General features: G+C 64.2%; 1 protein-coding gene across 1 annotated transcript; it reads right to left on the reverse strand.

Annotated features, from left to right (window-relative positions):
- Window positions 1–1,071: 1,071 nt before the first annotated feature.
- Window positions 1,072–10,968, reverse strand: KCNQ4 (potassium voltage-gated channel subfamily Q member 4). The gene is made up of 15 exons (XM_050326103.1): window positions 10,883–10,968; window positions 8,001–8,091; window positions 7,262–7,388; window positions 7,002–7,177; window positions 6,799–6,924; window positions 6,577–6,687; window positions 6,393–6,488; window positions 6,089–6,177; window positions 4,766–4,915; window positions 3,982–4,026; window positions 2,207–2,424; window positions 1,977–2,079; window positions 1,765–1,896; window positions 1,475–1,610; window positions 1,072–1,362 (listed from the first exon to the last, which is right to left on the reverse strand). Exons 1-15 carry the CDS (start codon window positions 10,966–10,968, stop codon window positions 1,144–1,146), a joined length of 1,905 nt encoding a protein of 634 aa, XP_050182060.1. The 3' UTR covers window positions 1,072–1,143.
- Window positions 10,969–12,304: the final 1,336 nt, after the last annotated feature.

A 12,304-nucleotide genomic window follows, 5' to 3' on the forward strand; every position in this document is an offset into this window, starting at 1 on the left:
AGCCTGGCAAACTTTGGCACGACCACGATCGCTTCCAGCCTGGCTCAGCCCAGCGCTGCCGGGCTGGGAACCAGCCCTGGGACTGGGACAGGAGCGGCACAGGAGCTGCCGTGGCTCTGCTGCAGGTGACATGCAAGGAGATCCCCCTGTCCCCACCAGGCTGTCACCCCCCCAGGCCCGGCCCATGCTCCCCGGACCACGGAGGGGACAGGGACACGGGGAGGGACAAACTGAGCACCACAGGAGCCAGAGGGGAGGGGATCCTCTAAGCGAGAGCAGGAGCTGGGACACAGAGGGAGGGATGCTCCCTGGGGACAGCACCTGTGCCTGCATCCCTGCTCCCTCTGTGGCCCCTGCCCAGCTTCACAGCTCCAGGGCCACTCTTGGGTCATGGTTTTTCACCTGGCTTCCAGGACCTCCAGGGCCCCCACAGGCAGCAGGATCCAGCCCTGTGAGCTGGCAGGGGGGTTGCTTATTGCCTATGTCCCCTCAGGTTGTTCTTCCTGGGGTTGTTGCATATTAAGACATTATTGCATAAATATATATATATATCTCCTATATATATATTGCCCTGGGAGCATGCACGGGCAGGCAGAAGGCTCTGCTGTGCTTCTAGAGAGGTGCAGCCCGGTGAGGGGGGAAAGACCCCCACTCCCCAAGCTGGGGGGGCCCTGCTGCTGCCCTGCCCCCGAGCGATGCAGGTCAAACCACATCAGGTTGTGCCCCCACAGCCTCACTCAGCCCCAGCAGCAGGAGGGAGGTGGGACCTTGCATAGCTGGTGGTGACCCCAGCTTGGTGCTGGGGGGGGACCTGGCAGGACCCCACTGGGGAGCTGGACATGTCCTGAGAGCTGGGACTGGGGCACGAGCCAAGCCCCAGGAGACGGGGCCAGCTTGGCTGGGGAGCACTCAGGGCAGGGGTTTCATGCCCCGGGAAGGGCAGGAGCATGCCAGGAGCGCGGCCTGGCCGTGCCATGGGCTCCCACTGCGCCCCCAGAGCGGGCACCCCGCTCAGCCGTGCCCCCACAGGGGAAGACTTGGCTCAATGACGCGGCGAGGGACGTGGCTGGGCGGGGCTGGCGGTGCCACCGTGTCCCCGGCCCCCCACCCCGCGCGGGCAGGGGCCATCCCGCTGCCTCCCGCTCAGTCCATGTTGGCGCTGGCCGACCTGGAGATGGTGAGGGTCTGGGCGGAGGCCGAGATGTCCTCGTGGTCCACGGGGCTGTGGTAGTCGGAGGTGATGTCGGGCTCGCAGGGCGGCACCCGCACGGCGGCCAGGCTGAAGGAGTTCGTGGAGCCCTTGCGGAGGCACTGGGAGTAGAGGCCGAGCAGCAGGTCCAGCTTGTGCTCGATGGATTGTACCTGCAAGGAGGGCAGAGTGGGGCTGAGCCCATTTTCCCACTGCAGGGAACATGGGAATTCCAGTTCCCCTGTCCCGCCGGGGACGCATTCCCAGGGGGTGTCCCCTCCTGACCTGCCGCTCCACTTTGACCACGCGCCCCATCATGCTCAGCTCGTCCACCAGCTCCATCTCCAGTGCCGGCTTCTCCCCCTTCTCCCTCACCTTCTTGTCCACAGCCAGGGCCCCCCTGCCCATGATCTGGTCCACGCTGGCAGGGAAGGAAGGCACAGAGCCCGTCACTCCCTGAGGCCACGAGCGATGGGCAGGGGGCTCTGGGAATGTGTCCCACCCACAGCGACAGGCCAGCACCTCATCTCGTGGTGGGAGACCCAGGGAACCCCACCACCCCCAGGGCACCTCACCGCGTCTGCAGGCTCTTGATCCTGCCCAGCATGTCCAGGTGCCCGGCCGAGTACTGCTCGATGACGTCCTTGACGTCGTAGGGACGCAGCGTCTCCTTGAACTTCCTCTTGGCCACCAGGAACTTCAGGATCCTGCAGGGACACCTGGGCTGGCTACGGGGCACTGGGGAGGGACAGGGGGTGCCTGGGGACGTGGGAGGGGATAGTCTCACCTGACAGCCCTGATGAGGGTCTTCACTGCCGGCATGATGTCCTCGAAGGTCAGGTCGCAGTGGGAGCCCTTCTCCTCGCCGCTGTCCTCCGGAGGGCAGTCGGCTGTGGGTGCCAAGAGCAGGTGGATGGCAGAGACGAAGGGCTGCCCCCCATCTGCCCCCCACCAAAAACACCTGCAGCCCCCCCCCCCAGCGTGTCCCAGACTGCACCAGTGAGTCCCAGGGCTCACCCTCAACCGGGGTCCGGGGCTTGAGCCTCAGGGAGGCGCGGAAGCGCGTGCGGTCGTTGAAGCTCCAGCTCTTCTGCACCTTGGTGGGGCTGGAGGCCTCGGCCACGTCCTCGGTGCTGGGGGAGCGGTGCAGGGGGGGCCCCAGCTGCTGGCGGCCGCGGCTGCCCTGCCGCTGGGAGCTGCTCAGCCAGATCCGCTCCTTCAGCCCCATCTTGTTGCTGCGGGGGGACAGCGGTGGGGGAGAGGGGGGCGGCGTCACCGGGGGTGGGCATGGGGACAGTGGGCACATGAGGTGCCCACCGTGGTAGGGGTGGCTGTGCTGAGCTCATGGAGAGCCCCCCGGCACACGACAGGCACGAGCCAGGCCAGGAGCAGGCGGTGCCACAGCAGGGGCAGTTCTGGGGTTTAACTCCTCTAAACATCTTTTTTGATTTTTTGTCCCAAGAGCAGAGGAAGGAGGTGGCTGACAGACAGGCAGAGTGGGGACAGACAGGTGTGGCAGTGGGGGACACGTGGCAGAGCCACTGGCAGAGCCCGGTGGGAGCAGCCCTGCTCCCGCTCCACCCCCTCTGGCACGGGGCATCCCGGGATACCCAGCCAAGCCCCTGCACCCTCCTCCTCCTCCAGGCTCTGCTCCTGCCCTAACACAGGCTCTGCTCACAAAACCAGCCACTCCACTGGACTGGGGGGAAACACCAGGCATCATTTATGTAGGACCTACACAAAAACATAACCTCATGCTGCCTTTTGCACGACCTGGGACCCCAAGCACAGCTCGAGCCTCAGGAGGACAAGTGGATGCACAGGGGAGGACTCCAAAGCCAGGGAGGACAAGGAGCAAATCCCACCCATGCTGCAGGACAGGTTCCACAGTCTCTGGGAAGACTCCTGGATTTCCTGGGGCAGGAGTCACAGGGCAAGGCAGGGGGACAGGCAGGGTGGAGGCAGGGGTAGAGCCCTTCCCCATGCAGGCTGCTGGTCTGGGGAATGGGAATGGCTGCGTCCTGAGGGACCAGGCTGCAGGACAGCGGTGGGATGGGGTCAGTCCGGGTGCATCAGCTGGTTGGATTTGGCACCCCCATCCACGATGCACGATGGGGGAACTGAGGCAGGGCTGCTGTGGGAGCCAGTGGGGGACAGTGGGGAGAGACAGCTCGGCCCAGGCCATGCACAGACCCCCCTGCCCTGCAGAAGGAGCCCCCCTTCGGCCTCTCCCCGCTCTGCCTCACTCCCCGCCCCTCTCCACGCTGCAGTCCACAGGCATCCAGGCACGGAACACCATGCATCCCGCCCTTCCCGGTGCCACTCTCCGTCGGGATGGGCAGGCAGCCAGCGCGGGCAGGCAGCAAGGACACGGTACCTCCGTCTCCACGTGCCCCACGTCTGCAAGAGCCTCCTCTTACCACTAAAGATGGGGCTGGAGGGTCAGGGCAGAGACACAGGAGAAAAGAGAGTCAGCCGTGGCTGTGGGGGGTGGGTGGAGCGCAGCATCCCGGGCCACATTCCCGACCCCCCGGGCACGTGGGCGCAGGGACCCGGCGTGCCATCGCTGAGCATCCCCCGCTGCTCCGGAGCCACGGCACCGCCTCTGCCGGGGCGGGGTGGGGGGGACGGGCAGGATGGTTTGTGTAGGTCCTGCATAAACACGGTGCCTGTTCCAGTTCCGCGGCTCCGCCAGAAGGGTTCGGTGACCGCAGGCGGTGCCGAGCGGTGGGAGGGGGCGCCGGTGACCCCGCGATCCCCGCTCCCCGCCCAGCGCCGGGGGAGAGCGTTACCTGAGCCGTAAACACTTGTGGGGCTGCACGTCCTCCTCCTTCCAGCTTGGGGGGGCACGGGAGGTTTGGGAGGGGAGGTTGGAGGGATGGAGAGGAGCGGGGTGAGCAGGAGAGGGGAGGAGAGAGAGAAGATGAGATGTTATGAGAGGTGATGCTCGCGGAGGAGATGGGGGGCTCGGGATCCCCGAGGGAGGGGTGCAGCCCTTCCCCTGTTCATCGGGACACCGAGCCCAGGCCGGTGCTGCTGCAGGGAGGAGCCCCCTGAGCACAGACTCACCTGGGGGTTGGGGAGGAGCAGGTCCCCCCCAGCCTCACATCTGGCAGCACAGGGGACACTGAGGCACGGGGAGTGCCCCACCTAACCCTGCTGCTGGCCCAGAGCCCTGTGCCAATGTGCCAGTGCTCTGGGTGGCTGGCCATCCCGACAACACAGCAGCGCTGCCTCTGCCAGGGTATTTTCTGCCATGGTTGGTGCCCCTGCGCCCGGTCCAGGTGCCGTGGCCACAAGAAAAAGGGGATTCACAAAGATACAACAGCCCAGGGCCTCTCCTTGAGGACCAAATGTGCCCCCTCTGGAACAGGGAGCAGTGCTGGAAGCAGTGCCAGGAGCAGGATGGACTCCCAGCATGGCACTGAGTGGGGGAGCAGGGCCAGTTTGGGGGGGTGGGCACGGCTGGGGTCCGGTCTGGCAGTGATGGCACCGCGGTGGCATCGCAGGAGGACACAGAAGAGCAGAGGAGACAGAGCAGAGAGGAGGGAGAACACGGGGGCTGTCCCCTCCTACCTTTCCCCTAGACACGTGGCCAGGCTTTTCTGGGCAGGGGTGTAGGAGAGATAAGTTGGTGGGGCTCTGTCGGGCAATTTTTTCACCTCTGAGTTCCTAAATCCTCCGTTGCGAACTCGGTGCAAGTGCTCAAACATAAGGACCAGCTCTCTGAGGTCGGAGCGAAATAAAAACAAGGAGAAATTAAATTTTCCAAAGCAAACAGGGCGTGCAAACCAAGGCTGAGCAGCACCGGGTCCTCCTGAGCACAAAACAAAGCAAAACCAGGGCAAAGCAAGAAGAAAAAACCAGCATTTTTGTTCAAAAGACAGTTTCTTAACAGCAGGATGAGGTGTTGGGGGGGGATGGGGATGGATGGGGAGCTGGGACAGGGTCCCACAGAAAGGAGGGGTTGGACCTGTGCTGAGAGGGGTGGGTCAGGCAGGGACAGGCAGGACACCCCTTGGATGGGGTGGGGACAGGAGAACCTGCCACCATCAGATCCAGGGATCTGGGCACAGCTGGAATAGCCAGGAGGGAAAGCTCAGATCCAACAGGGATTGAGTCTGGCTCTATCTCAGCTCCCCACTGCAGGGGAAGTGACTCCTGACCCAGCAGGTGAAGCCCCCCATGATCCCAGGCTCTGTGGTGATGCTCAGGAAGCTGCATCTCCTCAGTCAGGGACCAGAGGGACTCGCTGTTGGGCTGTCCAGAGTCCTGTCTTTGGTAAAAATAAAAAGGGGAACAGAAGAAGAACGAATTTGTCCCTGCAAAGGAACACCCGGGTGGAGCAGGGCAGGAGGCACAGGCAGGGATGAGGCCCAGGGGAGGCAAACCCAGGTGAGTTCAGGGCGATGGGGACACAGAGAGAGTCTGGAAAAGCTCTGGAGATTCTTTGATCCACCCAACTACATCCCAGGGGCCATGGGAGGGAGAACTCGGCAGGGATGGGACATGGGGCTCCCACTGGATCCCACCACGTCCATCTGGGTCCACACTCGGAGCCGGCTCCCATCCGGCTGCAGCTCCATGGCCCCAGCCACGGGCTCCCTGTGGCTGGTGACACCGTCCTGTTCCCCACAGTGGTGCTGGAGGAAGGCTATGGATGGGATGAGAGGGTGGGATGAGTGCTGGGTGCTGTGAGGATGATGAGGGCGGAGGAGGGAGTTGGACACTCCAGCAGATGCCGTGCTCCAGCGATCCAGGGCCGAGGAAAGTGTCGGTGCTGCTCGACCCCACCGAGCCCTCCGTGGCTCCACATGGTCCCTCCTGGCCTCCCAGGCTGCTCATCCCCACAGAGACCCCCTTGGCAGCCCCCCAGCCTTTGCCCCCTGCCCTGCCTACCTGAAGGTGGGCAGTAGGCTGTCGTAGTAACACCACGTGGCCGTCAGGTACGCCCGGCTGACGTCAGTGGAGTACAGGCGCCAGGCAGCCTGCAGGGAGAAACACCACGGGAATTGGGATCAGTTGGGATCAGCTGAGACCCCCCTGCCGACCCCTCCATCCCCCCTGGCCACTGCAGAGCCCACCCCAAAGGAGCCAGGCATTGGACACGGGGCCAGGAGTGGGGGTGCTCCCTGCAGCAGGCAGGGGCAGGCAGAGGAGACGAGGGGGCAGAGCAGAGCATTCCCGGGAATTCCCGCACTACCTGGATCAGGTTTGCCGCCGGAGTCCGCCTCTTCTCAAAGTGCTTCTGCCGGTGCTGCTCCTGCACTTTGAGGGCGAAGCCGGAGCCCAGGATCCCCTGGGGATGGGAGGGGACGAGGCTGTGGGCGCTGGCAGAGGCTGGGACGGGCACAGGGCTGGGTTTGCCCCCTCCCAGCCCTACTCACGGCAGGCAGGGCGAAGAAGGAGATGCCGAGCAGGGCGAAGCCGGCCGCCAGCATCCGGCCCAGCCACGTCTGCGGCGCCTTGTCCCCGTAGCCGATGGTGGTGAGCGTGACCTGCCCGGGGGCGGAGCAGGGCGAGGCCTGGAGGGAGCTCTCCCCCCGAGGCCCCATCCCACCCTCGTGGTCCCCTCCCGGGGCCGGGGGGGCAGTGGCGGCCGAGCTTACCGTGCCCCACCACAGGGAGTCGGCGTAGGTGGCGAACTGCACGTTGGCGTCTTTCTCGGCCAGGTAGACGAGGAAGGAGGCGAAGATGAGCACGAGGAAGCCGATGTACCAGGCGGTGATGAGCTCCTGCGGGGGGGCACGAGGGGTGAGAGGGGCTCGGGGTGGGTGTGTTAGGGGGGAGCATCGGGACGGTGCCTCCTCACCTTGCTGTGGGCGTAGACGACGGAGCCCAGCAGCTTCCAGGTGCCGCCGCGGCGGTCCATGCGCACCATGCGCAGGATCTGCAGGAAGCGCATGCTCCGCAGCGCCGACGTGGCGAAGATGTTGCCCTGGGTGCCGGCGGCGATGACGGCCACCGAGGCCACGAAGACGATGAAATCTGGCGGGGAGGGGGGGGAAAACGCGGGTCGGGGGCGTGGGGCTTCCCCCCAAACGCTGCCATCCCCCGAAGCCCCCCTATTACCTATAACGCAGAAGGGTTTCCTGGCGAAGCGGAAGCGTCCCCGCCAGCCCCGGTAGCGGCAGCAGCAGCCGGCGGCCCAGACGCGGATGATGTACTCCATGCCGAACACCACGATCATGACGAACTCCTGGGGGGGAGAGGGGGCTGAGGTGGGCAAGGGGACTCAGCACAACCTGCAGTGATGCCCCCACAAGGCCACGGGAGCCGTCCCGGGGGAATGGGGGCAGTGAGACGGGAGCCGCAGCCGTCGGGGCTGTCTGAGGATCCCGGCCCTCCTGCCTTGCTCTGAGCTGGGTCCTTTTCCTCCACCGTCAGCATTGTCCTCCTACCTCTCGCACAAACAAGCCCCCGTTCTGCTTACTCGCAGGAAAGTCACAAGGACCTTCCTAATTTAGTCTCCATCACTCGGGAGAAGTCCCGCGTCAGCTCTTTCTGACAGTTTGGGGGAAAGTTGCCTTTTTTAGCCCCTCCTGCCCTGCCTTCTCCAGCGGTTGATGCCTCTCCGCAGCACAGAGGGGCTGTGAGCGGGGATGGACCCCCTGAGCCGTGGGGACACCCACAGCAAGGCCACCCCCAGCTCCACCCCAGCGTGCCAGAGCGGCTGCCATCGTTGGATCATCGGTGACGTCCGGGCTGGGAAAGGGTCGGAGGAGTTTTGTCCGTGATCTTGTCCGAGTCTTTCGGGGTGCACTGTGGGGAGGGGGAATTCAAGCACCAGCTCTGCTCCTGCATCACTTACCAGGATGAAGAGGCACTCGTTGGCCAGTTTCTGGTGCTCCTGGATGGTGGAGAAGACCGACAGCACCAGGCAGCTGAACACGAGGAGGAATCTGGAAGGGGAGAGTGTCAGTGAGGGCATCAGGGTGGTCAGGGGGACCCCAGCACTGGGGCAGCCAGGGGAGCCCAGCCCACAGTGCTGCCCCCCACTCGCAGCCTGAACCCCCCCAGCCAAGACCTCCACGGCAGTGGCTGAGCCACCAGGGACACAGTTTGCCCCTAGATGGTGGCATGGAGCCACTGGGGAGCCCGGGAGCAGCCGTGGGGCTCAGTGCCAGGCTCCACCTCAGCCCTGCTGGCTCTTAATTAAAGGCAGGGAGGGAGACAAGGGGTCCCACACCGTGGAGAGCTCTGCTGCTGCAGAAAGGGGACCAGAGCTTCTCTGGACTGTCCCCAGCACCACTGCCACTGTGGGGACCTGCCAGGGACACGGGGACCACCTGGGAACAGCCAACCTGGGGGGAAGAGTCCCCAGGGAGCTGCTCTGGGGCTGTTCATCCCCGAGCGCTGGGCTCAGGCAACAGGGGCTTTGGCCCATTTAAAATAAGGAGGGGGGAAAAAAAAAAAAAAAAAAAGAAGTAGACTCTGAAGCTGAAGCAAATGAAACTCCAAAAATACATTTTTTTTTCCCCTGATCCAGCTATTCTAAAAAAGGAAAGTGGAGGGCTTGTGCCACCGGCCCACGTGACAGCAAAGGGCCACCGCTCCTTCAGAGCCGGCTCCGGGAACCCATGTCCCACTGGGCAGCACTGGGGTGGCTTGGCTGAGGCTGGCAGTGGCCCTGGCACCGTCTCCCTGAGCTGGTGGGCACCTGTCTCACCCCCCAGCACCGTCACCCCACAGTAGGGCTGGGGAGTAGGCACCCAAAACTCAGTGCCCAGCCTAAAGGGGACAGGTGGGGGTCCCTTTCCCCCAAAATGCTGCTGGAGATGGGACCGACAGCAGAGAAACCCCAGGGAATGGGAGAAGTGCTGGATGCAGAGCATGGAGGAGGGAGAGCTGGAGCCACACACCAACGGGCACGAAGGGGCCGGGGGTGTCCCAGCCTTGTCACCGCCCTGCCCTCGCTGCAGAGGACGATGCTGCTCTCCCGGGCACTCCCCATCCGCAAGGCAGAAGGTTGGAGCCAGTTCCCTTCTCCCTCTGAATTATTAATTGGGGCTCTTTCCTCCGGCACAGCAGTTCTGGAATTAACCCCTGCGGGCACAGCGGTGCCCCCGTGCTGTGGGCAGGGAGCTCTGGGCACCGGGCTGAGCAGGAAAACACGGCCCAGGGTAGAGCTCTCAGCTTTGTGCATCATCAGCAATAAAGATTATCCAAGCAGGATTTAGCAGGCAATTACATGGGCAGCGAAGCACAAAGCAAGAGAGAAGGCAGAAATCTCCCAGCCTGCAAAGATTTGTGCCTCTCTCCTCATCCAGGGAGCGGGGACGGGGGGGTCTCCGGGGCCTGGGCACACGCTGATCCCACGGGGACCTGCTGTGGGTGGCCCTGACTCTGGCACCAAGCTGGAGCCCCACTGTGTTGGAAACCTGCCCTGCCGGGGTGGGGATACCTCCCACCCGGCCCCCTCGGCATCCCACGGGATTTGGTGAAGGATACAGGGCATGAGAGGCCCCACGGGGCTGGCTGGGAAAGAAACTTCCTGGGAACGCATCACCTGCTAGGAATTAACTCCAAAGCCTGGGCAAACGCCCCGTCCCGGCTGCCGGCAGCGCCTAAGCGGCTTAGGGAAGGGTCAGATGCCTGGAGGCAGCACGGGGAGCCGGGAACCAGCACTCCCCGCTTCCTCCAGGGCAGGAACGCTGCTCTCAGCAGCTCCACCCCACTACAAGGGGGGTATCCCACAGCGACCCCTCCATCAAACACCACAGTGCCAGGCTCCCCACCCCACAAGGCCCACCTACCAAAGGGGCCTAAAAAACAAGGAAATGGGGAGAAGGCAGAGATAGAGGGATAACACCCAGCAGGAGCCTCGCTGTCTCCCTGTTCCCTTGTTCTAGCAACCCAGGGAATGGAGGGAGCAGGCGCTGGTGCGGCTGAGCTGGTGTTTCACCTCTCCCCAACAAACTTCTCATGTCCAGCTCCCTCCCAACAGGGTCTCACACCCCTCCCTGCCAGCACACAGTCCCCCACGGGAGGGGATGTGCCACCAGCAGCCTGGGCACAGGGATGGACCCCTCCTGCTGCTCTCACCCGGCAGGAGCAGAGCCCGTCTGCAGCAACACTCCTCCCCAAAATAATAATTAAAAGGCAGCAGGGGCCCGGCTCAGAGAAAGTGAATCTCCTCCCATTAATCTTCATTAGGGTGGACTCTGCCATCTGCTGCTGCCCCATCCAGCAGAGGAACAGGTGAGCTGGGAAAGATGCTGAGCTCAGGGAAGCAGGGCCAAGTCGGCCCCGGGATGGTGAAGAGCTGTTCTGGGCAAGGGGGCACCACTTGGCACCAGTTGGCACCAGTGCCTACCCAAACACCGCTGGGCAAACGGGCAGCACCGGGGACAAGCTGTGCCATGGAAGGGCCGTGATCCCGGGAGCCTGTGCAGCGGGATGGGGCTGGAACAGCCCGCCCAGCTGTGCCCCCCAGCACCCAGCAAGGGCGGCCCCGTGCCCTGGCAGGGCTGGCCGGGCCCCTCACTTTGCCCTGCCCTGCGGGGAAGCCCCGAGCTGGGGGCACGGGCAGTGGCGGGCGCTGCCAGCCCGGCAATAACTCAGCGGAAGGAAAACACCACGCGCCGCAGGATAAACAGCCCGGCCGGGGGATGAGCGAGCAAACAGGTTCTGGGAATGGCACGACTCCCTTCCCTGGCCAAGCCTGGCCCCGTCATGGTGCCCGGGCCGTACCCACAGCTGTGCCCGTTTGCACCAGAACTGCCCGAGCCCCGCTCCGGTGGGGATGTGGACGGTGTTTGACCCTCCGTGCTCCCCATCCCGCCAGGTCCGGCTCCCCGAGCACCCTCTGCAGCTGTATAAACAGCGTGTCCTATAAATCCCCGTCCCTCGCCCCAGCAGCCCTCCAGGAGAGGTGGAGCAGGAGGCCTGTCTGCTGAGGGGGATATAAATAACCGGGGTGTAGCGGCCCTGTTTGCGCCCGTAACCATGGCAGGGTCTGTCCCGCACCGCGGAGAAGAGAAGCAGAAAAGCTCCGAGTGTTTCCCCACGGTCAGGGGAACCAGGGCTGGAGCCAGGAGCCGTCCAGCCCCGCTGCAGCTCTGACACCACAAACCCCAGCACACGCTCAGAGCCCAGCCCCAGCCCGGTTATCAGCAGCAGCAGAGGAAGGGCACTGCTTCCAGAGCCCTCCTGGCCCCCACACCCAGGGATGAGGCAGCACGGGGTGTTCCCAGTGCCCTGACAGAGCCTGGAAGCTGAGCTGGGATGCAGAGCCTGTCTTCAGGCTGCATCCCATGGCAGGGACCCGGCAGCACCCACGGCAGCAGGGTGACGTCCAGATGACGTCCCGCAGCACACACAGGGCCCCAGCACCTTTGTCCTTTGGCAGCCAAATCCTGCCGATGGCATTGCCCATCCCCCTGGCACGGCACGTGTCTGCACCCCAGTGCCACCCAGCACCCCCCGGCCCCACGGTCCCCACGGGGAGCACGGTCACAAGGCTCCTGCGGACGGTGCCAAGACACTCACACGGAGCAGCCGAGATAGTTTTGCTCTTGAATCATCTGGCAAAGAGCTGGGCTGGAGAGGGGGCGGGGGGGGGGAAGAAACCAGAGTGTTCTCCAGTGCACCTCTGGTGCCCGCTGGGCCTTGTGCCCCAGGAGAGGGATCGGGGCTGGCACCCTCCTCCAGCACCTGGGGAGGGATGGGGGCATTTGGGGCACAGTGACATGAGCGGCCCCAAGAAGTCCAGGCAGGCTGGGACCCCAAAGCAGGGAGGGCAGCAGCACCCATAGGCAGAGGGGGCAGGTTTGGGTTGCTGTCAGGAGGGGGCAAAGACCCAAAAGCTCTCCAGGGTGACCCAGCACCAGCCCTGCCCCCCCTGGCAATGGGGCTGCCCCTCCATCCCCACCATCGGGGCGCCTCACCAAAACCAGCATCCTCACCAAACTGGCACCTCCTGCTCTGGGCTGGGGTGGGGGGGGTCCGACAGGAGCAGCAAAAGGGAAAAAGCCGAGAAGGAAAATCAATGCCCAGTTTCATGTTGCGCCGAAGCCGCTTAATTTTATGCCCCGGTGACACCGCCGGGCCGGGGAAAGTGCTGCGACGGCTCTGCTCGCCGCTGGCAGTGCCCCCAAACCAGCTCCCGTTTCA

Source organism: Myiozetetes cayanensis, unplaced genomic scaffold (assembly GCF_022539395.1).
Source record: "Myiozetetes cayanensis isolate MyiCay16 unplaced genomic scaffold, myiCay2020 scf31, whole genome shotgun sequence".
NCBI classification, from domain to species: domain Eukaryota; kingdom Metazoa; phylum Chordata; class Aves; order Passeriformes; family Tyrannidae; genus Myiozetetes; species Myiozetetes cayanensis.